Genomic DNA, 24,938 nt, shown 5'->3' on the forward strand with positions numbered 1-24,938 from the left:
ACTGTCCCAATAATTGTGGGAGTTGGTGTTGGATTGCAGTGAGTCAAGCCCCTGCAGAGGAAACTCTTAAGAACTTCTGCCAAATGAAATTGAGAGCAAAAAGTCAAAGTTTACAAATATGATACTGTGCAGAAAGGAAATTTTATTGCCTAATGTTTGATGTGAAACATAAAAGTGATAGCTCATACACTTCAGAAGATCTGTGATCAAATACATTCCACACCAACTTGACCAGTGATGTGAGTGATCACATCATAATGTTTCTTGGTGGTTATTTACACTTGTATTTAGTTCTTTTCACCTGTGATCACATGCTGTAAAACAGACTAAAACCAAACATAATATTTCAGATTGTGACATTCTCTAGAATTTCTGTCTGTGCTGTTATGCAATTTAATATGTTTTTATTTCATATTTAAGGCTTTTCTCTTCCTTGTTTTCTCTTTCTTGTATTACATTTACATTTACAACATTTATCAGATGCTCTTATACAGAGCGACTTGTAATCAGTAGTTACAGGGCCAGTCCTGCCTGGGGACACTCGGGGTTATGTGTCCTGCTCAGGCACACAATGGTACTAAATGGTATTTGAACCTGGCTCTTCTGGTTCATAGGCAAGTGTTACACACTAGGCTACTACCACCCTTCTAAAGCGATTGTTTAGTCATTGTGATACACAGCAAGTACAGCACACAGACCACACAACGAAATATGTCCTCCGCCTTTAACCCATCACCCTTGGTGAGCAGTGGTCAGCTATGGAAGGCACCCGGGGAGCAGTGTGTGGGGATGGTGCTTTGCTCAGTGGCACCTCAGTGCACCTTGATGTTTCTGGATTTGAACCGACAACCCTGTGATTACAAGTTCAATTTCTTATCTGCTAGGCCATCAAAAGCAGTGCCCAGTTTGTCAGAGGTACAGTTCAGGCCAAAAGTTTGGACACATCTTCTCCTTCAATGTGTTTTCTTTATTTTCATGACCATTTATGATGGTAGATTCTCACTAAGGCATCAAAACTATGAATGAACACGTGGAGTTATGTACCAATCAATAAAAGGTTAAATAACTGAACACATGTTTTATATCCTTTTTATTTCTTCAAAATAGCCACCCTTTGCTCTGATTACTGCTTTGCACACTCTTGGCATTCTCTCGATGAGCTTCAAGAGGTCGTCACCTGAAATGGTTTTCAGTCTTGGAGGAGTTCCTAGAGGTGTTTAGCACTTGTTGGCCCAGCTCACCCCAAACCATCTCGATTGGGTTCAGGTCCGGTGACTGTGGAGGTCAGGTCTCCACTTTTTGTTAAGTACATAACCCCACATGTGTTCATTCATAGTTTTGATGCCTTCAGTGAGAATCTACCAATGTAAATGGTCATGAAAATAAAGAAAACACATTGAATGAGAAAGTGTGTCCAATCTTTTGGCCTGAACTGTACATGATTCTTTATTTTTTTGTAGTGCAAAATTAAATAAAACTTTCAACTAGTGCATTGTTACACTTACACATATGTAAAAGTTGCTCCATAAAAGCTGCCCACGACTGTGACCCCCCAACTTTGTACTGAGTGGAAATGGGTTGTGGAAACGCTGCAGATGGACAACCATTCAGAAAACAAGGCATTGTTCTTAGTGCATCATTACTGTCTAAAGACGCTTAGAAATAAAATAAAAAAATTAAATGATACAAAAATCTCTTTGAAATCCCAGACTATTCACTCATATCATAAAAAGCTGCTTCTCCACATTCTTTAGTTAACCACACTGTTAAGACTACACAATGGTCTTGCACAGAGCTGTATTATGGGTCAGATGGGTCCTGAACAGTGGGCCGAATCCAGAGTGTTATGTAGCAGTTATTAGCATAACGGCTCAGTATTAATGCCATTAACAGAACCCAAAAGCCCTATGCTGAACATGGGGCTTGTTTATATACCTGTGCCCTGGAGTTCATTAGCATATAAAACGGTGAACAGCAGTTGACTTAGTTGCAGATGCATGCCTAAACAGAAACGACCAAATTGAATTAATAAATGTACCACGAGCCAGAACATGTATGTTTCATGAGAATTATTTAATATTCAAAGTGATCAATGAATAATTCAGTGGTGTGAAGGAAAAGACACCATGTCAGTCTGCAAATAGCTTTTTAAATGAACAGTAATAATGCAATCTGGCCCTTCTTAACATAATATGCTTTGCATGCTGTAGGATCAGTGCAATCTGGCAAAGTGAAATCAATTTGCTTAAAGCACGGCACCCTGTAGAGAGCGTTAAGAACGTTTTTTTTCTTTCTTTGGGCCGCTGGCATTGGTTGCACATCCAAGCATTGTTGTGGCCTCAGGCTGAGGGTCAACTGCCACTGAGCAGTTGTAACATGATTACAACACAACAGCTTACTTAATCACGCCTCTGTCTCATGGTGTTAGGATGCGGGAACAATACCCTAACTGGGGACAGAATAAAAATGCATTTAAAGTGGGACAAAAACAAAGACATGACAAACCAACCAACATATATTACATATCTAAATATATATTTTTTTATAAACCACAAAATTCCAGAAATCAAGAGGCATCTTCCACAAGTTATGTTCCCTTTTCCCTTCTTGTCAGTGTCTCTAAATTACAGCCGTGTTTTTTTTTTGTTTTGTTTTTGAACGTTGATAAATCCTGAAGCTGGGCAGTTACTTCCGGAAACGTTTGAAGAGCGGGTGAATGTTTTTATTGGCTGAAGCTTTGCTGCCCCGTGATGCATGGTACTCCATATACACAGCGTCATCTGCACCAGACATGGAGCTCATTGTCCCAGCCCGGCGAGAGAACTAAGAAGGGAAGGAAAAGATGATGAAATAATGGCAGTATTTGTGAGATATATTATATTATATTATAAAAAAAGTACCTGGGGCTTGCTTCCGACCTCCCCAGTCACCACCTCTTCCTCAGCATCCAAGTCAGATGCAGCCAAAACCCTCTGGAGCAACCTTTGCTGCTCATCACGGGTTGAGAACATCAAGTCCTCTTCCTCCATCCCAGCCATTTTGGTGATAACCTGTGGGGGGAGAGATTTTTAGCAAAACTGTTCTTTTATTCATTCACAACAATAAAGCTTTTCTGAAGAGGAAATTATAATGGAAATTGGGAAATGTATTATGTGAGTTCATTTCTCCTAAGTGACCTCACATTGGGACTAGAAAGCATTCGAGGAACATTTGGGATTACGTCTTGAGAGCACAGGTTTTCCAAGAAAGTGTTTTATTTGGGACATAAAAAACCTTGTGACTGAATATGGCTCAACTCTGAATGAGTACATTTATATAAAAAATAATTTATACATAAAACAAACAAAAAAAGACAGTTGCCCATTCCCAAACTTCATGCAGGGACTTAAGAAATCAGTTGGATTTTGGGTTCTTTATTTTTTATTCTCTATATTTTATTCCTTTTAGGGCTGATTGAAGTTTTAATGCAAGGTAGGGCCTCCATGGCTAATATATGACCTCCAAAATACCACTGCCATGAAGAGGTGTACATCATCTGTAACAATGTCTTAGGTGGCATCTCTTAAAAGCAACTCAAACGCCTGGACCCAGAGTTTTCCAGTACAACACTGGAACACATTAATGGATACGATGAGACAAAGACTGAAAAACAGACTGCCAAAAGATTTCAGACCTTAAAGCTGTAACCCTGGTCCACCAGAAAGCGCTGCCTCTTTGTAGAATAGGCCATCTCCTGTGTGTCCTGGGACACAAGGGAGTAAAAGTAGGCATTGTACTCTTCAGCAACCATGCCTTAAAAAAAAAAAAAAAAAAAAAATTAATACTTAAATAATACATATATTAGCATTTACAAAGGAATAAAGATCAAGGATTCCCAGACAATGTTAATCAATGTTTATCTGAATGAAAGTAACTTTAAAAATTAAAATAAAATTATTTGAGGATTAGGAAAGGATTTTTTTATTTTATTTCACTTAATTCCAAAAGCCATTCAAAAAGCACAATTATGAATAGCACTTCCAAATTAGTTTTGGAACTACATTGATATTTATGAAGGTTCTATAAAGTATAACACAGCTATTGAGACTCTTAATATTTCCCCTCTCCCAATATCATGCAGACATTCTACTATCGTGTTTCAGTGAGTACCTTTTTTGGCACGGAGAACCCTGCCAAGTCTCTGGGCCTCCTGACGGCGAGATCCTCCATGGGATGAAATTTGGATGAGAACATTTGCCTCAGGCAAATCAAATGATGTGTCACCTACCTAAAGTTCATAAAGATAAGGTATGCAAATTCAAGAGAGTGGGTTGAGGACTTACTTTTTACCTTTCATTTTGTCTTTTTGTTCATTCATTTTTTTGTACTGTTTGTGTCAATGTTGTTAATGTTCTATTAACATTAACTATTTTGGGGCAGTGGTGGCCTAGTGGTTAAGGAAGCAGCCCCATAATCAGAAGGTTGCCGGTTAGAATTCCAATCCACCAAGGTGCCACTGAGCAAAGCACCGTCCCCACACACTGCTCCCCGTGCGCCTGTCATGGCTGCCCACTGCTCACCAAGGGTGATGGTTAAAAGCAGAGGACACATTTCGTTGATTCACCGTGTGCTGTGCTGCAGTGTATCACAATGTCAATCAGTTCAGTTTCATTAAACATATTTGGCCAAAAAAAAAACTTTAATTACTAATATGTATTAATAATGTACAACAAAAATAATAAATAAAATAGAGGACTTGAAAGGAGACATAAATGGCAGTGAAAAAATACATTTGGCTTAAATCCTCAAAGACACTTTTAATCCATGCCATGATATAAAGTGTAACATTGACTGACCTTCAGTTCCTTTATGCATGAAAAACAAACAAACAAACAACACGGCACTGGTGGCCTAACAGGCAAGGAGTGGACTCATAATCAGAAGGTCATGGCTACAAATCCAGAACCAGCAAGGTGCCACTGAGCAAAGTACCATCCCCACAAACTGGTCCCCAGGTACCTTTCACTAAGGGTGATGGTTAAAAGCAGAGGACACATTTCGTTGTGTCACTGTGCTGCAGTGTTTCACAATGACAATCAATTCATTTTCTTTCTATATTTTGGTTAACTATTTTGACTGCCACTCGTGTCTCCTGTCAGTAGTCTTACAGTAGAAAGAATATAAATAGTCAGACAAAAAAGCAATATTACCTTGGAGATGAAGATGGTGTTGATTTTGGGATTGTGTTTGAAGTTCTGCAGAATCTGCATTCGCTCACCCTGTGAGGTGGGCCCATAAATGTATGGCCTATAAGAGGTCAAAGAAGGACACAAATGGTGGAACATGAACTCAAATTTCAAGGAATGGTACCTTATTCTACCTTTCAACTAATCTCAGAAGTTGGTTGCCAATCTAATCGTAATCCTAGCCGCAACTTTCACATTCTTTAAAAACAAGCGCTTTATAGTAATAGGATGTTACAGCTCTGCACTACCTCATTAGACAAATCAGATTACACAGTGAGCTAGGGGCAAGTGGCAGCTCTGGTCATGTGTTCTCTGAACACAGTTGAGAAATGCAACAAATCCAAAGAGGACCAATGCCGTGGCTTATCTTTTCATTTAAAATGTGTCAGGTGCACCAGCTACTAATATGGTTATGCGTGACAAACATCAGCAAAAGCAAAAAAAAAAAATGCGTTGCCACATACTTGTTAAGCTGAATGGCATACTCCTTCAGGGCAAAGACGTTGTCTGCAAATACAATGATCTTGTCATTGCGACGCTCATGGAATCGGATGAGGAACTGGCAGGCGCGGAACTTGTTAGGGTTCATGGTGTACAGCAGAATGCGCTTCTTTGTCTTAATGGCCACATACTCTCGATAGAACTCAGGTGTCATGGGGCACCACACCTACAATAGACAGACACAAAATAACAGGCTGTTAAACTACATATGAGGGGGAAACAAGGCAACGCTACAGTTTCTCTTCCGCACATAAATTCAATAAAAACAACAAAAAAAGTGACTTTGAAGGCTTCCTCCATGGAATGTCGCTGGCTTTGCCAACCCAGCACCCAGTCTGGGCTATTCTCATCGAAAGCAATACTCTCTCTCATTATTTCCATAACCATCTCGGGCTATTTCCTGCCAAATTAAATTGGCAGACAATACACCTAAGCTTCTCAAAAAGGTGTCACTGACAAATAATGCAAAGACAAAGCTTCAAAGTGCACAGACAATGACAAGAAGTACAAACATCATGCGGCGCGTCATTGCTTGGCTGTCTTGTCGCTGTCAGTCAAGAGACTGATCCAATTCCTTAAACCTTACAAAAATGTAAAAGCAGTTACAGACTGTGCAGCAAAACTGTGTTGGCAACTGAGGACGTGCTCACTGTGTTCGAAGACTCACCTCAGCACACTGCACCTTAGCGATGTACCCGTTATTCTGCAGCTCCATCCAGTTGGCCTCATACAGTTTTGGTCCAATGAGGAAGTTAAGATCTACAATCTTATCGTCCTCTCTTACCAGCGTGGCAGTCAGTCCAAGCTTGCAGTGGGCCTGCACGATGGTCAGAACCCGACGGAACATCCTAGCTTTGAGAGAGGGAGGAAGACACAGATCCATTCACAGACCAATATCAGCAATTTTTTGTTAGTTGCTTAACTTTGCAAAAACAAGTATTATTACTTAGTGTTTTCACTTCATTTGGTTGGCCATCTCACAGTTGTGCACAACTTTTGCATTAGTTTACCATGATAACATGCATTCATGCTCTCAAAAACAATGAAAGTCACATTGAAAGGGACAGAAAAACACAGATTTAGTAACAACTTTGTCCAAAATTTAACTCATTTGTACACCTTCACCCTACCAGTTACTCATATTTTATGTTAAAAACGTAAAAGTGTAATATTTGGTTATGTTTGCAATATTTGCATATTGGTTCATTGTATACTTGCAACATTTGCAATACTGTGGTCTGTAGTAGTCGCAAAAAGCATTTCACTGCATATCATACCGTGTATGACTATGTATGTGAAAAATAAAATTAAAAAATTGGAAAAAAAAAAAAAAAAAAAAATCTGCCTTCCTTACCCGGGATGGTGTGCACTTCATCTAGTATAATGAGACCCCACTCCTGGCTCTTCATCCACTCCATGACCCTCTCTGCCTCCCATGAACGCTTGGTGGTGTGGCCCAGCATTGAGTAGGTGCTGATGGCCACTGAGCAGCCAATGGGCTTGTCTTTAGCATCTGACGTGAATCTGCATATCTGTGAGTCATCAATGGTGGACCACATTTTAAACTGTGCCTTCCACTGCTCCACAGACACTGAGGAGTTCCCGAGGACTAGGCAGCGCTTTCGAACAGTGCAGGCCGCTGTCACTCCAACCAGAGATTTCCCTGCACCTACACATTCACAGAGAAAAGTTGCTGTACTAGACACAATTTTGAAGGAAAATTCATAATTTCACATTTTAAATATTATTGTTTCTAGGCAAAACTTCTTTGCACATGGTTCTAGGTCAACTTTTTGCTTTTGGAAGAACACTAGCTTATTAATGCTGTTATATCTCACACAAAAGACACATCAGTGTATCTATTCTCCGATTATTTCCTTGTTGTTTCAAATATTAAATATGAACCAAATGTCTCGTTTTGAATCATTTGCCAAATCAATCAGTGCTGGGTGAATTTGTATGGCTTGTGAATGGACACGTGCAACAGTGAAGTGACACTGCACCTTATCATCTGACCATGGTGAAGTTTCCATATAATTATTGTATGCACACTACAGGTATAAAACATTAGCTTCAGTGTATATGATCCAGTAGAGTATTATGGCTATATATAAAATTTAGAATTTACTTTAATTAATCCGTGTCCAGTAAGAAAAAAAGATTCCTGTTTCTTACCACAGGGCAAGACGATGACCCCGGAGCGGGCCCTGCCATTGCCAAACATCTTCCTCAGGCTCTTCTCCTGGTAGGGTCGTAGCACAGCCGTGGGCTTCAGGTCTATGTTGATATCAGGGTTTACGGTGTCATTGCGGAAGTCATACTCTGCCAACAGTGGATACTCCGATTGGATACAGTGTCTCTGTAAGTCCTCTATCATTTCCTAAAAATAAACAGAAGACAGATTAAGACATTTAAGACAAAGTGGTAGTAGCCTAGTGGGTTAGACTCTCGCTTATGAATCAGAACCCTACATACTACCATTGTGTCCCTGAGCAAGACACGGAACCATGAGCTGCTCCATGGGGATGGTCCCTGTAACTACTGATTATAAGGCACTCTTGATAAGGGGGTCTCATAAATGTAATTGTAAACATTTCACGATAAGCATCTTGAATGCTTCTTTATTTTTAGAAACCTCTTCCCAATGTTTGCAGCCTTCCTCAGTGCTAGTTTGTAGCTTTTTGTAATATAAAATACATTTTTAGGTTTGCTTTATATCAGATAGAGTAAAAATTAACCAATCAGCTTTGATACCAGACCTGTGAAGTCAATCAGCATTAAAAGACTCCAAAGAACAGCGCACTTGAACACATGAGAAGGAGTACTTTCACTCACCATGCCAAAGTCAATCAGTCTAAGCTCAGAAAGGAGATACCACAGGGGAGGCTACACTGCATCTCAAAGCATACACTGTCTAGCTGTGCGCTGCCTAATTGGCAAGTACAAGGAGACAAGTTCTGTAAAAAACAAACCTCGCCATGGCTGTAAGCACAAGAATTCTGGATCTGAAAATATTCATAGATGTCAGCAAGGAGACATCTGGACATCTGCCAAGGTGACCTGACCTCTTCTGGGGTCAATGTTTCAAGGAGCACAGTTGTGAGGGTTCTTCATCATGGTGGGATTCAGGGCCATCATCCCAGAATAACCCCCTTTATTCAAAGAGCGGTACATCAGAGCCCGACTGAGGTTTGCCCGTGAACATTTGAAGGATAAAGATAAACTAGAACTAAACTAAACTAGAACTGTTTGGTCTCATGGAAGTTGCTTATGTTTGGCATAAACATAAGTTCCCATAGTTAAACATGGTGGTGGGAGTATCATACTGTGGGGCTGTTTTGCAGTCTCAGACACAGGGTGCCTTGTCCGGGTGAATCAGGTCGTCGCTGCGTCTTCCAGCAAGACAATGACCCAAAGCATACATGGAACATTATTGACTATTAATGGCCAGAGGGCATAAATATTTAGGATGTCTAGTTTTTTTTTCTTGTTTCAACTCAAGTCTGATTATGGTGTCAATAAAATACCATAATCAGACTTAGTAGACATTGTTATTTATAAAGTCTTTGTTTCCAAAATGACAAACACTTGTTGGTCAATGGTCAAATTCTCTGAGAAATCAATGGTGACTGTATAATCCCTTAGCACGCACCTGACGGATCTCAAAGGACACAGTCTGGGTCTCTTCCTCTTCTTCCTCCTCCTTGTCCATTTGCTCATAGTAGCTGAAGATATCTTCTGGAACCTGGGTTCCTGATTGAGCACCTTCTCCAGACTGTGAGGAGGAGGCGGCACCACCGTCTTGCAAAGACTTTGAGATCTGAAAATTGAAATAGAAATTTGTTTAAATATGCATTTTACTCAAATGGACATGGCTCAATGTTTTTATACACTTGTTGACAAATTAGAACAGAATCATTTGAAACATTTTGAAAGATGATGATACGTTTTGTTATCAGCTGTCCGAAATGAACGTACTGCAGGTTTGCTGGAGATAACTTCAGTAATGAGCTCCGTGTCATCGCCGTCAGCAGTACGAAGACGACAGATTCGAATCTTAGGGTCCTGCAGCAGCCGCTGAATCACATCTGGAAATGCGCTTTCAACAAAGTACCTACGAAAAAAATGCTAATGCTAAATGAAAATGCTAAACTGTGGCCAACTACAGCTTGGTCTACATGCAGCAAACAGACCTGTTGTGTTTCAGCACCAGTTTCACTTTGCCGTAGCTTACAGTACAAAGCTAATGGAGACACACACAAAAAAAAAAAATTCAACACACAATGAAAAGACAAATTAATGCACACCTCAATACACATGACACTCCAAATGCACCAACCTGGATGAACTGTATTATGCCATCAGGCACAGTGGTTTTGCTCAACTTCTGCAAGTACTCAATGATGTCAGAGGTCTGCAGACCTACACTCACAGCAGCGTAGAGAGAGTAGGCAGTCAGCTTGTATTCGTGGACATGATTGGGCCGACACACAGGCTCAGCTATAGCAACCAGGAAATCCTGAGCATATTTGTAGACTGGAGAGAAAGCCTCCAGGAAAATGTGTCCGTCTGGGGCCTGAAAAGGCAGATGAGAGTGAAAGTGATTGTCATTGTGAAACACGGTAGCACAGCACTCAGTGCACACAACGAAATGCATCCTCTGCTTTTAACCATCACCCTTGGTGAGCAGTGGGCAGTCATGACAGGCACCCGGAGAGCAGTGCGTGGGAACAGTGCACCTCAGTGTCACCTTGGCAGATCGGAAATCAAACCGGCAACCTTCTGATTACAGGGCCGCTTCCTTGACCGCTAGGCCACCAGTGCATAACGCATAATATGCCTGAAGGAATTGAAATTCAAAACCCTAAGTGGTGACCTCTTACCACCCAGAGAGGACGTGATGAATGGTCATTTTTCAGGAGCATTTGTTGCCTGTAATCCTTTGCGCCATACTCGTCCAATTTCGTGCTGGATTCGTCCACCTGCTTCCCAGCCGCAGCTGGGATCGCCTCCTGCGACTCACTTCCAGTCGGCTCGTCGTAGTCCTCCTCTTCATCATCATAGAATCGTTTCTTAGACTTCCTCTCTACGGCAAATGAATCACCCATTAAGCATGAACCTGTCTGGTACACAGCGGAAGAACAAACTATACCCACACGATTTTATGGTAAGAAACTGTTGTAGTTGTGTATTCCAAATACACACGGCTGAGCACGTGTAAAGGATGTCGAGAGAGCAGCGACTATTAAGTATTGATAGCTACAAAGAACAACCGTACAGCCAAGAACCTGTGTACAGCCTGTGCCCGCACTTCACTGCGGGAAGAAAACTTACCCCGGTCTTTTTTCCCCATGACGTTAGCGAGCGCTGACCCAGGAAATTTGCCCCAATTGCTCCGCGAACACCTGTTTGTTACAACAAATGTGACGATGCTGAAACAGCCATGATCACTCCTTGTTGTGATCGAGCAAAACAACTACTTCCGGTTTCAATAAAAACAAAATAAAAGTTGCCTGCATGAAACTGCTTTTCAAGAACATTGTGTTTGTATTCTGTTGAGAAATTTGCGGCAATTGCTCCGCGAACACCCGTTTTATTACAACAAATGTGACGATGCTAAAACAGCCATTATCGCTGCATAATGTGGTCGTGCAAAACAACCACTTCCGGTTTCAATAAAAAAAAAAATAAAAGTCCAGTTTGAAACTGCTTTTCAAGAACATTGTATTTTTGTATCCTGTTGGGACTTCATATTAAGTATGTCCTATCAGTTTATCTTTTTTTTTAATACTCTGAGTGACAACAGTAGTACCTGCAGGGCTGCTTACTTTGAATTTAAACTCCCTTCTAGTTTTAGCCACAGCCTACCATTATTGTCTGTATTGAATGACTTCCAATGAACTGTTGTGAACTGTCTCTGATATACTTGTGTTTGGTGCGCATAGGTTATTCTCTTGTGATCAGTAAAGTATCTTATCAATGTATGGGGAATGTGAAGTATTATTTTCTTTATACCCAGTAAAATCTGCATATTCTGTGAGTTTGCATGGGTGTACCTAGATACAAAATGCATGCAAACTGTACATTTGTGTTCGTTCAGACCGTAGTCAAGTGGTTCTCTCTCCCGTGATTGAAAAATTCTGTGATAAGAATTTATGTGTAAATGCCATTGAATTATTCTGAAAACACGTGTTACATAATAATTGCATAACACTTCAGTTACAAAACAAAATCTTTAATAAGAAAACAAATTTACATGTAATACATTCTTAGAAAAGAATAATCACTGAATTTAGGTCTTTGTCACAGTCATGTCTCCATCCTGTTTTTCTGTGTATGAAGGTGACAAGTAACACACAGACCATCGCATCACGTTTTCTGGAATCCTGCAAAACACACACACACACACACACACACACAAACGATAACAGTACACAGTCAAAAAATTACATTTAACTTAGGGAATAAAATATACACAATATAACTTTTTATTGTGAATCATCACTTTTTACTATTTATACCAAAGTGGAGTTATTGTGGTTTTTTTTAGCTTATAGCTGGAAATGTGTCTGCTGCACATAAATTCTCAGTTTAAGTTCCAAAGTAAGTGTTTTAAAATGAATGTAACCCACATACTTAAACTGACATAGTGCCATGGCAACGTGGGCTGATGGTTTGTATCTATATGAGAACGAAGAACCATCTGGATGAATCTGAAAAACAGAGATGAGTAAAAAGCTGAAAACAGAGTAAAAGCAGTTGGGTTTAGAGCCCCTGCAGTGACAGTGTGGGAGAAAAACAACGTAACATACCCAGTTCTGTTGAACAGATGCGGCCAAAGTGGGTCGTTTGGGCCCATTTCCTTCATCATTGCTGCATCTGGTTTGCTGCATTATTGCCAACCACGTGGGAGGGCTTCCTGCAGCTCTGTCATCTTCCTCATCTTCCTCCAGCTCCTCTTGTGTTGACAGCTTTCTTTTGGAGTGTGAAGGGTTGCTCTGCAAGGAGAGTGGTTGCTGTCCACAGAGGAGGCTGATCTCGGCTTTCTCAGCCCCACTGCTGTTTAAAAGCTCCTTCTTGGTGCCGGTTGCCACCGGTAGTGACAGTGGCTGTGATCGGCTCTGTTCGCATGGGAGGGTGTCTGGTGTGTTTGAAGCTGAAAGGTTCTTGAGAGTGACAGAAGCTAACTGGTTCTGCTGTGGTTGGAGGTCCTCTGGTGTAGCTGAAACTGATGAGACGAATGAAATTGTGTTCAAGTGGGCAGATGTGGATCGGCTATGTGCCTGAAATAATATTCAGTTCAGCCTGTAAAATGACATACTGTCTGAAGCGGAAGAAGTCTCAAGCAACTCCACAGCTGGTTGAAACATGTCCCACTCACAAGCCTGACTCAAAATCCCAGTGTCGTGTGACACTTGGACAGAAAACAGGAGTCACAAAACATCAGCAGTCATGCCTTACACATACAAATGGTTGCAAACAGGGAGAAAAGTAAATAATGAGTTTAGAGATCGTTTTACCCTGACTGAAGAATGGTCGGTTGTCTGCTAGACTATCACCAGACAACAGTGTCTGGCTTGCTTCTTCTGTCTGCACAGCAAAGTTTTGGTCTGGCACAAGACCCAAGCCACTCTGAGTTTCACTACCACTGGATTCCACTGTCTCCTGGGCCTCTGGTCTTAAGAGGTGAGAGGCTGGAACAGAGAAACAGCCTTCTGCCTGCAATACGCACACAACAACTAATATAAAAAACAATCTATATTAAATAAGGAGACCTTCACAGAAACAGATACCTTATAGAGTAGCCGATCCTGGTGCCAACCAGTAAGTGCAGTCACACTCTGTTCAGATGTCCCTGGCATGTTCAATCTGTCAATGATTTCATTCTGCATCCCTGATATAATGTCATTCTGCCACATTCCCATTAGATTGGAAAGCTGGAATCCTGTAAATAAACAGCCAGGATCAGAAAAAAATTTAGATTGAGAAGGCAGGTTTGGTGTACTTTTTTTTAACGCCCATTTGCAACAAAGTGTGTGTTCATTTAGGTGAGAAGCACTAACCTGCCTGGCTGCTTGAATTCTCGTTCAGCTGTGATCTGAAACAATTTGAGCAAACACACTTCCAGTATCACATTAAAGTTTTATGTGTGTGTGTATGTATATGTGTATATACATACACATACACACACACACACACACACACACACACACACACACACACACACACACAGTACAGGCCAAAAAAAACTTCAAAGCAGTAATCAGAGCAAAGGGTGGCTATCTGGAAGAAACTAGAATATAAAATGTTTTCAGTTGTTTCACCTTTTTTTTTTTTTTTTTTACATAACTCCACATGTGTTCATTTACAGTTTTGATGCCTCCAGTGAGAAATATATATATGAGAGAGAGAGAGAAACAACCATTTGATTATTTTTTTCACCACGTTGTTGTGAATGTGGTAAATAATACTGGTACCATCTATGTTTGACTTAAATGCAAATATGAGACATTAGCTGGAACTTAAGCTTCACAGTTCTGTTTTATTCATTAAACTGGTTACAATTTCCTTTACTTTATATGCTGTCCAGTGCAGAGATTGAAAGTTTCTGTCTCACCTCCAGGTTGTTTTGATCAGCTCTCTCACCGAGGGAAGTGTTGTGCTGGAACAAAACCAAAGAAAGGAGCAATAAATAGTGTAATGCCATGTGCTGTGGCATGTATCCCACGTGGGGTGTTTCCTACCAGCTTGGGGTGTGTTTATGTACATTGCCCTGCCCCAAAGTACTAAGCTGGTTGACCGTCAAATAAAAATAGCAGCTCATCTGTGGAAGATAAACACAGTTACTCAACCCAGTGGTCACCAAAAGAATCATTCAGCCAGTTTTACTGAGGATAAACTGAAACTGATTGTTGGTCATTAATATGACACATTACACATTGAAGAGAAGAAAGATAAAATTGTGCGTTGTCTGACACGTGACCCACCAGCTCAGGCTCCATATGGAAGTGTAGACTGAATTTTTGCACTGACACGATGGCATTCTCCAACCCAGTAAAGCAGTCTCTTTCTTCTAATCTGCCAAAAATAAGATCAGAAAACATACAAGCTTAAATCTATGAACTATTAATCAGAGAGGACAGCACAAGAGAAAGGCCATTTGACATATTTGCAAAGAACAGCCCTGGACACTGTCTTCCTGGAGACAGGAGCTAGTGTGGAGCTTTAAAACCGTACAATTTGCTGTCAGTGTTGTATAGACGTGTTTTCATCCACTGCAGTGAAAGTGAAGTGATTGTCATTGTGAAACACTGCAGCACAGCACACGGTGAAACAACAAAACGTGTCCTCTGCTTTTAACCATCACCCTTGGTGAACAGTGGGCAGCCATGACAGGCGCACGGGTAGCAAGGTGTGGGGGACCTTAGGATTCGGATCGGGATTCGAACCAGCAACCTTCTGTAGATACTGTTCTTAGTGACGTGATGTGGAATCCAGCGTGGAACCTGCTGTACTCACTCCTGCAGTCTCTCCCACGCTACGTCGGTGAGCAGTGCGGGCATGAACACGACCCCGTCGGATAAAAACATCAGGCAAGCGGCGCCCTCGACACTCTGCGACTCCGTCAGCTCGCTGACCTGCAGACGACACGCGACACGGGGGTGACACGCTGAAACTTTCCCCTCCTCCCCGACCGACAGCACTTACGCCAACCACTTCGGCCTTCACGGGGAAATCCTGCACATTCTGGTCGGCCGGCGCGTAGCCGAGGACGAGACGCTCGACCCACCGCTCCGGCTTCGTCGGGAGCCTCCAACCTCCGCGCATCTCCCGCAGGTCACAAGAAACACCGCAGGTAGGATGCGATGGAACAGAACGGCTAGTAGAAGTAGTACTACACCATTAAAAATCCAGCGAAAAGCGCGACACACTGACGTGGTGCCTCCCAACCTGTCGCACAGCATCCGCACATAGAGAAACTCTGAGCTGGCAGCGATTTTTTAAAAACTTGGTGCTCTTCCGTCACGCTTTCCGGTCTTGTCAAAATAAAAGTCCCCAATAGTAAAAAACAAAATCCAACTATTGTGTGTAATCAGAGAAAACAGGGCTAAAATAATTGAGTAAATTAATAAAAAAAAGACGCTTTTAGGAACACTAAAACAAGTTTATTATTATTTTTTATTATAATTGCAGCTAATAAACTTACCAGTTTTTGCATTACACAGAATTTAAATATGCACTGGACATATTTACTGGCTTTATTTAACAAATCCACCTCAACAAAGCATCTTTGTGCATTTCGAGTCAGGTTTATCTATATAATCTACATAGGTATTCAAATTTATGCTTACAAAAATAAACTAAACAAGGAAAGGAAATAACAGATTTTTAAAAATTCAACACAAACATATGGAGAAAAAAAAAAGTTATATTGCAACATCAAATGGATTTGTTTACAGATTCTGACAAAAATGTATGCTTCATTAATCAATCAATGTTGACATGCTTCAGTTAAAAATAGTTCAACATCAGGCCTCTTAACAAACATTAATATCATTCTGCTACCAACATCTCTGACAGAAGTGATTCCAACTCAGATAATTACTTTTCTGAAAGTGTCTTGGAAACCCATTAGCCCACTTCAACATTCTAGGCACCTGCATCCGATAAACATGACGCATATCTGTAGGTGTATAACTTGTTGTCAGCTCCTCCACTCAGTATCATCTGCAGGGAAAAATGTTAAGTGGATGAGAGGGAGAAATCACGAGTGTTACAACTGTACAAAATGTAATGTAAAACACTTAAGCAAAAATCAAAGTACTGTATATACACACTCACCCCATTCTCAGTCCAATCTACACACATCACTTTATCCTCATGGGCTGCTAGGTCATAGAGTGGGGCCTTACAGCTTCAGAAATTATGAGACAAAAACCTCAATTTTATAAAATGCACATCATACAATGTTACATAATTAATAAGGTTGCAGGTACAAATCCTGAACCACCAAGGTGCCACTGAGCAAGGAAGTGTGATTGGTTAAAAGGAGAGGACATCGTTGTGTGCATCGTTTCACAAACCTTCTAGTGTCCCACAGCTTCACTATGTTATCCAGAGACCCCGACACCAGCTGTTGCTCCTGAAAGGGGGACCACTGTACTGCAGTTACCCAGCCAGTGTGGGAGGTAAGAGAAAGGAGCACCAGAGAGCCATCTGAAAGAGTGAGAGAGAATAAAAAAATACAAAAAAAGGTTCAGATAATGTAATAAATCTGAATCATGCCCAAACAATGTATTTGGTTGGTTTACCCTTAGAGCGTGGGTCCAGAAGTCGGATGTGTCTGTCTGTGCTCCCTGATGCTAAACGGCGGCACAAAGGAGAATAGGCAATGCAATTGAACACCTTGCTGCCAGTCTGAGGATAAATAAAAGATAATCATGTCACACAACTTATCCACATCTATGTAAGCATCAAACTAAGAGAAAGGTCAAATACTGAAATTAACTGCCTCACCAGGGTGCTCTTCTGACTCCCTGTTTCAGCATCCCACAGTCGAATTGTGTGATCCCATGATGAACTGCAGATCTCTTCACCATCCTTCCACAAAATGCAGGAAACTGCCTCATTGTGACCTGACAGGGTCATAAGTGGTGTCTAACAAAAAAAGGTACATCACAGAATCAATCATCTTCCTAATCCTGATTAACCTGTTTGACAATTAATCGCCTTATGAATCATTGTGGTTAATCCACCTTTAAGTCTTCGCCAACGCAAAAAGAAAAAAAAAAAAAAATCCACCAAAACCAAAGAGAATAGAGTGACCCACACGGACAAAGATGCTAAATGAAAAAATCCAGGACCACAGGTCACCCATTTGCAGAGCTTGCAGAAAAAAAGTTGTGGCCAAAGGGGGGGTTACAGATTCTATGTGGGAGACTGGGAATGTGAAACCAGGACTATTTCTCTGACTATAATCATACTACCAAAACTTCTAATCGTTGCAGCCCTGGTGCTGACTATAAAATGCAAGGGCCTTGGTTAAAATCAAGTAGTTAACTAGAGTAGTTACTTACTCTAGTTAACCCAAGCTGTTCAGTCTTCTGCTTCTTGCGGGGTCTGTTTGGTTCTTCAGCCTCATCCTCCTCCTCAGTTGGCACTGTGAAAATGAAAGAAAAAGAGAATTTGCCTTCAGAAAAAGCAGGGATCAACTCCAATCATCTACACATTCATGAAGCAGTTCTTACCTGCAGACCAAACCTTTAGCATTTTATCCCATGAACCACTGCAGAACTTAAAACACAAGTATGAAACAGTTGGTGAATCAGTTGTGCCATAATAACTAAGAAAATACTCATAATTGCATCACTTGTTCATTCTCTGACCTTTGTCCTTGAAGGGTCAACAGCAATGGTGTCAACACTGCCTGCATGCCCTCGGCAACAGTGACGAGCCTTAATTTTGTTCCGCTCCAAGTTCCACTCCCACAGCAGCACAGTCTGGTCAAGAGACGCCGTGAGCAGGAGAGAATTCAGACCATCTGGAGAACAGAAGCGAAAATGTTAAGAATCATTAAATGATAGTAAACAGTGTATATTAAAGGACTGGAATTATGAATTTGAGGTCCACTAGCCTCTCTTGATCCAGGCGACATCCTTTATCACATCTGTATGTCCGGCGATGGTCATTGTGGGTTTCCCTTCCATAGACCAGATCCGTGCTGTTTTATCATAGGAGCCTGTCAGGATCCTGTACAGTTTCCACACATTATCATATATAATTCTAGTACACAACACACTTTTCAGACATGAAACTTTTACTCGTGTGCGAGAGTTGTGTGCTCATCATCGAACATGATAACAGTCACCCCCCCAAGTTGCTTTTCTTTTCTTTGTCCCTCACCATTCAGAGTCTGCTTCCACAGAGCTGATCCAATCATCATGCATCACACACTCTTCAGGTTGTGGGGCTGTGAATTTTTCCACGTATTCGATCTCCACCACCTCTTCCTGCAAGACACAGACACGGCCATCTAAGGAAGGACGTGTGGAAAATATGCACATCTGACATGGATAAGTGGTAAGTGAGAGAAGTGATATTTACGGTAGAGATGCCCTCTGCCTCCATGTGGGTGGAGAGCGCGGTCCGCAGGAACTGGCCTTGGACCAGGAAGTCAAATTCGACATGGCCGTGGTGAGCTAGACACCAAAGAAACAGTTCATTTGACAAATCCAGCAAAGCTCCGTGCTTCAAAAGAATGAGTCCGATCTCTCACTACACACATTCATCTTTATCAGCAAATTAAAACGAAACGAACAAAAAGGCAGCTGCACTCAGAGACGTGTGTGGCGTGAACACAATCATCTTTCACGTCAACTCACAGTTTTTCGTCTCCAGCAGCTTGTTGATGACATTACTCAGGTCGTGAACGTCGGCTGCTGCCGGGATAGAAAATGGCACGTCATCTACCGCGTATCTGTAAAAAAAAAATCCACGTTCGTGGGATAATACTTCAAATTTAATGCGTTGTGTGGTTAAAGAGGTTCGCTAGCTTGCTAAATAGCAGACAATTTTAGGCAAACATTTGAGGTGAGGCAAGAGACCGCAAACAATAAAAAGTTTAGCTCTTTAAAACGTTAACAAGTTAAAATGAGCTAACGTGACAACATTACAGCGGCTTGTGCTGGCTAGGGAGTTATTCCGTCGCTGTTTACCAAGCATTTTCAGGTACTTACTTTTTATTTTCTGTGAAGAACCGTGCCTGCAATTGTGACATTTTAGACGACACACTAGTTCAAGTCGCTTATACCAATAAATTTCTTAATAAATATAACTGAACTGGGCCAGCGTGAAGATCACAGGACCATGTGGTCTCCGCGAAGGAGCAGACAGTGGTGTCGATCCCAGAAACGAGAGCAGACCGCTCTTTGCTCGACTGCTTTTGCCTCTTCATTCTTCTGTTTGCGTCCACGCTAGTCATTTAGTTAACATTGATGTGACGAAGCTTTTTATCTTTAGGATCCATCTAGTTCAGGTTTCATAACAGCTCCGATTAAGGCCGTTGCTGTTGTCGATCTCCTTGTCCTAAAGTTCTCTAGTTCTAAACTTTTGCGTAGAGTAGGGCAATAATTTCCTAATAAATCTAGTTCTGAAACCTAAAACAGTGGCCTTGAAAAATCTTTCTCATTTTCAATGCTACGGTGCAGGCTAATCCTTTCATACTGAATGTAATTAACTCTTAGACCTAGTAGTAATGCTATGTCGAGTTCATTTATATTAATTTGGGACATGTATGAATTGTTAAAAACGAACACAATTACTCACATAATTTGCAAGCTGGTGAAACCACTAGACTGTTGTCTTATTCCAGCTCCCTGCCTGATGTACAGAAGTAATTTATTACAGACCAGTCTACCTAGGGCATAACTCTCATGTGTAAATAAAACGAGTGAGTGAGAATTAAATGCTTAAACAGATTCAATGGGGTGCGCACACACATCAGCTGTTTTTTTTCATCATTTTATTGTTTTTACTGAATGCATACAGTTGCATGTGAGGAGATACCGATTTGCTTTTTTTTTCCGGTGTTCCAAACAAGATCAGCCATAAGATACTGTCTCACACAGAAGATGAAAAAAAAGGTGTGTAAAGGACCAGGTTGAATAAGAAGGTCAGATGGAATTCATTAAGATGAACAAATATTTATATGTTAAAAAAAAGGCCTGGATTTCCCTTGTGGTACAGTTCAAAGTTTCAAAACATTCACTTTTTCTTCGGTTGGTTTGGTGTGTTGAATTTGAAAAAGATGATGTCCCCATCTTCTACAACATAGTTTCTGCCTTGCTGCCTGTACTTCCCAGCAGCCTGTGCAAAAAACAATAGTCACAATGGCATATCAAACACTATTTTCAAAAAAATTTATCTAAAAAATTGGTATATTCAAAACCACTGTGCATCAAGCTGTGGCCATTTTCATACCTTCACAGCATTTTCGTTACCCTCCTCTTTGAAGTCATTGAATTTCATCACTTCGGCCATAATAAAGCCTTTCTCAAAGTCTGTGTGGATCTTTCCAGCAGCCTGTGGAGCCTTTGTTCCTTTCTGTGGAAGAACAGAAGTCACGAGAAGAGATCAGACCCCCACTAATATTTAATTAATAAATAATATCTAATTGCCCCTCTGGGATAAATAAAGTTCTTTGAATTCAAGTTAAAAGAATAGAAAAACGGTCCACTCACCCTGATGGTCCATGCACGCACCTCATCTGGTCCAGCTGTGAAGAAATACTCCAACAGCAGTGCTGCATATCCACTTTTGATGATCTTCGTCAGAACACTGTCATACACAGAGATAAATGCTTTTACCATTTAATTCATACTAGTCTTATTCTTAGAATGAAAAGTCATGCATATCTATATACTCTGAAATATTTAACATGACATCTTAAGAAATTCTTATACAGTTGTTTCAATTTTACCCAAAACAAGGGGAGGCTAACCTCTGAGTTTTTTGTTCCTCACAGTACTTTTGCTGCTCCTCATCACTCATATCTTGGAGCTTACTCTCCAGGCCACCACACACAGGGATGACCAGCGCACCAGGATCATGGGCATCTACCCACTCCTTAATCTTCACCAACCTGAGAAACACATCCATACCAAAACAATTAATCATGCTGCCAATACCAACGGAAACACGGCCGCCGTTGCAAATTACGTGGTTCAGCAAAGGTTGTCTTAAACTGCTGACCTCGTGCACCTTGCGTCAGCTCTCACCATTTGTTCTTTTTCCTAATGTAGTCTTTCTCTGAGAGGTTGACCAGGTAGATCATGGGCTTGGACGTCAGAAACAAGTACTTATTCAAAACCTCTATCTGAAATTAATGAACAATATATTCTGTTACCACAGGATTCTCCCAACCAAATTAATAGATAGTATATTTGTAAGCTGAGTCCTACCTCTTTATCATTCCATTCATGATAGAACCTCACATGTTTCTTTTCATCCACCACCCAGGACTTGATTTTACACATGATGTCCTGCAGTGAAGAAAAGATTGATTTTCCTGGTGTTTACTTTCTCCTTCTCATGCTCCTGATTTTTTTCCAGGGTTCTGTAGAACTCACATATTCAGGTTTGAGTTTCTTGTCGCCTCCTCTAACAGCAACTTTCTCCAGCTTGTCAATGATTGGCCCAATCAGCTCCTCATCCTTGAGCCTTAGCTCCTCGTGGATGATCTCCATGTCTCTCACAGGATCAACGCAGCCCTCGACGTGGATGATATCCTCATCCTCAAATGCACCTGGAAATACACCCAGATACCCAAGTCACACCAATTCTCAAATGCATTCAAACACACACACACACACACACACACACATTCACATTTTGATGTGGAAGACGGATCAACCTGGACACACGTACTTACACACGGCTCTTTTTAATGAGAAATCTTCACCACATTTAAAACGACTCACGTGTCATGTGGAAGATTCCATCACAGGCGCTAATGTGGGACAGAAAGGCATTGCCCAGTCCCTGCCCAGCGTGGGCACCTTTCACCAGACCAGCAATGTCAACCACATTCAGAAAAGCTGGCACCTTGCTTTAATTAGAAGAAAGAAAGAAGAGCGCAGAAGATGAGATCAAGAAGTATTAAGAAGAGAAAATTACTAGATCCAGTACTGTAAAATGCCATTAGATCCTTATTGAGCTCATCACCCTGAGAAACTAGCAGAACCAAACGCACTACAAAATGGTATACAAAACCAGACAGCTAAGGTTTCTTGGTGATACCTGGCTGGCTTGTGAAATTTGCAGAGGAAGTCGAAGCGCTCATCGGGAATGGGCACCCTGCTCTCGTTGGGATCAATGGTGCAGAATGGAAAGTTCTCCGCTGCTGCTTGGCTCTTAGTCAGAACGTTAAAGAACGTCGATTTCCTACAAACAAGAGATGAATAGAGTTGCCATGACCATGTGCACAGTCTTCTTTTAAGAGCACATTCGCCATGCAGAGGATTCCTCATGATGGTTGTCTGGAGAACCCGTACCCAACGTTTGGTAGTCCAACTATTCCAATTTTCAGAGAGGTCCCAAAGCGTCCGATCAGAGGAGGTTGTTTCGGTCCATCCCCTCCCTTCTTTGGAGGCATCTGCAAAACATGTTGTAGAAGTCACGACTGCAACTGGCGTAATGAAAGCGTCGTTTCCACCAGCTCCAGACACACCTTCTTCGGAGCCATGATCTCGGACAGCTAGTCTGACCCTATTTGTCAACGCATCGGATTAACTAGCCGTTTACCGGACACACATGTCGGCAACAAACACAGAGGTTTGTCCGGACGGACAACCAAATGCTGGTAATTCTGTCCTGGTGCCATTTCGACCCCGATCGCGCTCCCAAAATAGACCACGCATCTGCTGGAAGGCTATAAATATAAAACGTGCGTCTCGATTTCTGCTCGTACGCGTGTTGCGCTCGGCACGCTGCGCCGTGCACACACCGGGACCCTCAGGGACGGGACCTGCTCCGACACCCACCCATGTGGCACCACCCAGCCTCCCACCGCCCTCGGTGCACACAAAAACCAGGCGTCTCCCCGAGAAAACGTGCCGGACCTTCGAACGACGTGACTCCTCTCGGGAATTTACAGGTCCTGTGCACGCGCAGGTCCACGCAGCAGCGGCGGTGGCGCCCAGGAAGAGACTCCCATACCGGAAGTGTGCGCAGCCTCCGGATCCCGGTTGGTCCGACGGAGGTCACGTGGGTCCGCCGCGGCTGCGCAGATTCGAGTGGGCTGCACGATTTACACCGGACCTGTGTAATACAGCTGGAGCCTTTATTAGAGCTCCGTTTCCCTCCGCTGCACCCTTCTGGAACAACCATATTGAAGTACTGAAGTGGAAATGGATTTGGAGTTTTCTCTTATTGGACAAACCGTCACCAAGCCCTGCACTGACACCGTTTGCGGGCTCACTCTATCCTGGAAGGGGGTCCCTCTCTGTACCACTCCTTCCCAAGATTTCTTCCTTTCTTTTTTTCTCTCTCCTAGAGTTTTTTTTGTGTGTGGAGTTTTTGCTTGTGTGAAGATTGGTCAGGTGTGGGGGGTGTCAACTGTAGGGCCTGTCAAAGCCCATTGAGACATACATACTGTATGTGATTTTGGGATATATAAGAAATATATGTTGTTGTTATTTACATTTACAGCATTTACCAGACGCCCTTATCCGGAGCGACTTACAATCAGTAGTTACAGGGACAGTCCCCCCCTGGAGACACTCAGGGTTAAGTGTCTTGCACAGGGACACAATGATAGTAAGTGGGATTTGAACCCGGGTCTTCTGGTTACAGGCGAGTGTGTTACCCACTAGGCTACTAACACCACAACACCATAGGCGAGTGTGTTATTCCCAACAAATTTCTTTTGAGAAACAAAGTCAAAGAAATTTCATTTAAAATATTACATAGGTATTACCCTACAAAAGAATGTCTACTGCGTTTTAAACCTGATATAGAAGTTGTGCCATGTTGTGTTCATGCTAAAAAGTGTCAATTTATAAAAAAATGTACCTTTGTGTTTGGGGAAAAATAGTTTTTAGATAGAAATAGTGGCTCATCTTTTGTGCTTAACCTATTTGTAGTTTATGGCAAGTTTTTTATTCATAGATGTATACATTTATAAATATATAATATGTATAATGTATAAATTTCTTTTTGGTAGATTTCAGATGCTATCTTGGTACTATTACTGGTTCTTCCAACCAGAAGTCTATAAAAACCATAAACATTTTAAATGAGTTTGGTCTCTCTGTTTAACTTTTATTTCTTCCTTTGAATCTTTTCTTCAAATAATTGTATATAGTCTCTGTACAGTTTTTATTTGTTTATTTGCTGCTGCTATGTGCCCCTGGTTTCTTATTTATTTATTGTTCATTTGTTTTTGGTATTAATATCTGATTGTTATTCTTTCTACACAATTTACACCGGAAACCCGATTTGGACTGTGCATGCGTGCATACTCTTAAATTCACCATGGTAATGCCTAAAGCTAACCCTACTCCTAAACGTAACTGTTGAGCATGCGCAGTCCAAATCGGGTTTCTGGTCCAAATCGGGTAGCCACATAGCACCTTAACAACCTTAGTCAAGAGAACCAAGACTGAGCCAAATCAGCACATTGGCCTTCAAAAAATGTGTTACTAGAATTCAGGG

The 24,938-nt window shown here is 41.6% G+C and overlaps 4 protein-coding genes across 6 annotated transcripts; all 4 read right to left on the reverse strand.

Annotated features, from left to right (window-relative positions):
• Positions 1 to 2,054: 2,054 nt before the first annotated feature.
• Positions 2,055 to 11,357, reverse strand: ercc3 (excision repair cross-complementation group 3). Its single transcript, XM_028980314.1, has 15 exons — positions 11,061 to 11,357; positions 10,610 to 10,812; positions 10,066 to 10,302; positions 9,920 to 9,969; positions 9,705 to 9,840; positions 9,379 to 9,546; positions 7,902 to 8,106; positions 7,081 to 7,395; positions 6,394 to 6,578; positions 5,690 to 5,892; positions 5,190 to 5,286; positions 4,150 to 4,267; positions 3,674 to 3,792; positions 2,901 to 3,050; positions 2,055 to 2,823 (listed from the first exon to the last, which is right to left on the reverse strand). Exons 1-15 carry the CDS (start codon positions 11,077 to 11,079, stop codon positions 2,686 to 2,688), a joined length of 2,343 nt encoding a protein of 780 aa, XP_028836147.1. The 5' UTR covers positions 11,080 to 11,357; the 3' UTR covers positions 2,055 to 2,685.
• Positions 11,358 to 11,945: 588 nt separating this feature from the next.
• Positions 11,946 to 15,733, reverse strand: acd (ACD shelterin complex subunit and telomerase recruitment factor). 2 transcript variants are annotated; one of them, XM_028981346.1, is made up of 12 exons: positions 15,517 to 15,733; positions 15,246 to 15,364; positions 14,714 to 14,804; positions 14,471 to 14,550; positions 14,344 to 14,388; positions 13,790 to 13,824; positions 13,520 to 13,671; positions 13,247 to 13,445; positions 13,048 to 13,140; positions 12,539 to 12,954; positions 12,363 to 12,439; positions 11,946 to 12,112 (listed from the first exon to the last, which is right to left on the reverse strand). In XM_028981346.1, exons 2-12 carry the CDS (start codon positions 15,314 to 15,316, stop codon positions 12,019 to 12,021), a joined length of 1,353 nt encoding a protein of 450 aa, XP_028837179.1. In that variant the 5' UTR covers positions 15,317 to 15,364; positions 15,517 to 15,733; the 3' UTR covers positions 11,946 to 12,018. The 2 variants fall into 2 exon arrangements, with proteins under 2 accessions (XP_028837179.1, XP_028837178.1); XM_028981345.1 differs by having other exon boundaries at positions 15,435 to 15,733.
• Positions 15,734 to 15,975: 242 nt separating this feature from the next.
• wdr12 (WD repeat domain 12) lies at positions 15,976 to 19,626 on the reverse strand. Its single transcript, XM_028981083.1, has 13 exons — positions 19,463 to 19,626; positions 19,109 to 19,203; positions 18,831 to 18,925; positions 18,630 to 18,736; positions 18,361 to 18,476; positions 18,113 to 18,267; positions 17,975 to 18,020; positions 17,804 to 17,886; positions 17,244 to 17,384; positions 17,039 to 17,144; positions 16,811 to 16,943; positions 16,569 to 16,641; positions 15,976 to 16,454 (listed from the first exon to the last, which is right to left on the reverse strand). The coding sequence occupies exons 1-13, from the start codon at positions 19,501 to 19,503 to the stop codon at positions 16,377 to 16,379; spliced, it is 1,269 nt and encodes a 422-aa protein (XP_028836916.1). The 5' UTR covers positions 19,504 to 19,626; the 3' UTR covers positions 15,976 to 16,376.
• Positions 19,627 to 20,230: 604 nt separating this feature from the next.
• Positions 20,231 to 23,464, reverse strand: ola1 (Obg-like ATPase 1). Of its 2 annotated transcripts, none has more exons than XM_028980900.1 (11): positions 23,345 to 23,464; positions 22,778 to 22,878; positions 22,524 to 22,667; positions 22,205 to 22,332; positions 21,854 to 22,029; positions 21,686 to 21,766; positions 21,503 to 21,600; positions 21,226 to 21,366; positions 20,966 to 21,062; positions 20,706 to 20,828; positions 20,231 to 20,591 (listed from the first exon to the last, which is right to left on the reverse strand). In XM_028980900.1, the coding sequence occupies exons 2-11, from the start codon at positions 22,876 to 22,878 to the stop codon at positions 20,490 to 20,492; spliced, it is 1,191 nt and encodes a 396-aa protein (XP_028836733.1). In that variant the 5' UTR covers positions 23,345 to 23,464; the 3' UTR covers positions 20,231 to 20,489. The 2 variants fall into 2 exon arrangements, with proteins under 2 accessions (XP_028836733.1, XP_028836732.1); XM_028980899.1 differs by lacking the exon at positions 23,345 to 23,464 and adding an exon at positions 22,954 to 23,108.
• Positions 23,465 to 24,938: the final 1,474 nt, after the last annotated feature.

The sequence above is a fragment of the Denticeps clupeoides genome, chromosome 5 (assembly GCF_900700375.1).
Source record: "Denticeps clupeoides chromosome 5, fDenClu1.1, whole genome shotgun sequence".
In the NCBI taxonomy this organism is placed as follows: Eukaryota; Metazoa; Chordata; class Actinopteri; order Clupeiformes; family Denticipitidae; genus Denticeps; species Denticeps clupeoides.

Bases quoted from the DNA above. Each gene is read 5' to 3' on its own strand.
- ercc3 (XM_028980314.1), bottom strand. The intron at 8,107-9,378 runs GTGCGTGCTAAG...GTTTATTTTTAG, and splicing joins TGTCCTTTGAGATCCGTCAG to GAAATGATAGAGGACTTACA. The intron at 7,396-7,901 runs GTAAGAAACAGG...GTGAATGTGTAG, and splicing joins GGTCATCGTCTTGCCCTGTG to GTGCAGGGAAATCTCTGGTT.
- acd (XM_028981345.1), bottom strand. From the start codon at position 15,554: ATGCGCGGAGGTTGGAGGCTCCCGACGAAGCCGGAGCGGTGGGTCGAG. The intron at 14,805-15,245 runs GTGAGTACAGCA...TATTTTTGGCAG, and splicing joins GCGTGGGAGAGACTGCAGGA to ATTAGAAGAAAGAGACTGCT. The intron at 12,955-13,047 runs GTATGTCATTTT...TCGTCTCATCAG, and splicing joins GACTTCTTCCGCTTCAGACA to TTTCAGCTACACCAGAGGAC.
- wdr12 (XM_028981083.1), bottom strand. From the start codon at position 19,503: ATGTCACAATTGCAGGCACGGTTCTTCACAGAAAATAAAAA. The intron at 18,268-18,360 runs GCTAGTGGACCT...TCTGTTCTCCAG, and splicing joins TGTCGCCTGGATCAAGAGAG to ATGGTCTGAATTCTCTCCTG. The intron at 18,021-18,112 runs GTCAGAGAATGA...TTGTGTTTTAAG, and splicing joins TTGACCCTTCAAGGACAAAG to TTCTGCAGTGGTTCATGGGA.
- ola1 (XM_028980899.1), bottom strand. The intron at 21,767-21,853 runs GTGAGTTCTACA...TCTTCACTGCAG, and splicing joins AGAAACTCAAACCTGAATAT to GACATCATGTGTAAAATCAA. The intron at 21,601-21,685 runs GTAGGACTCAGC...CATTAATTTCAG, and splicing joins ATGAATGGAATGATAAAGAG to ATAGAGGTTTTGAATAAGTA.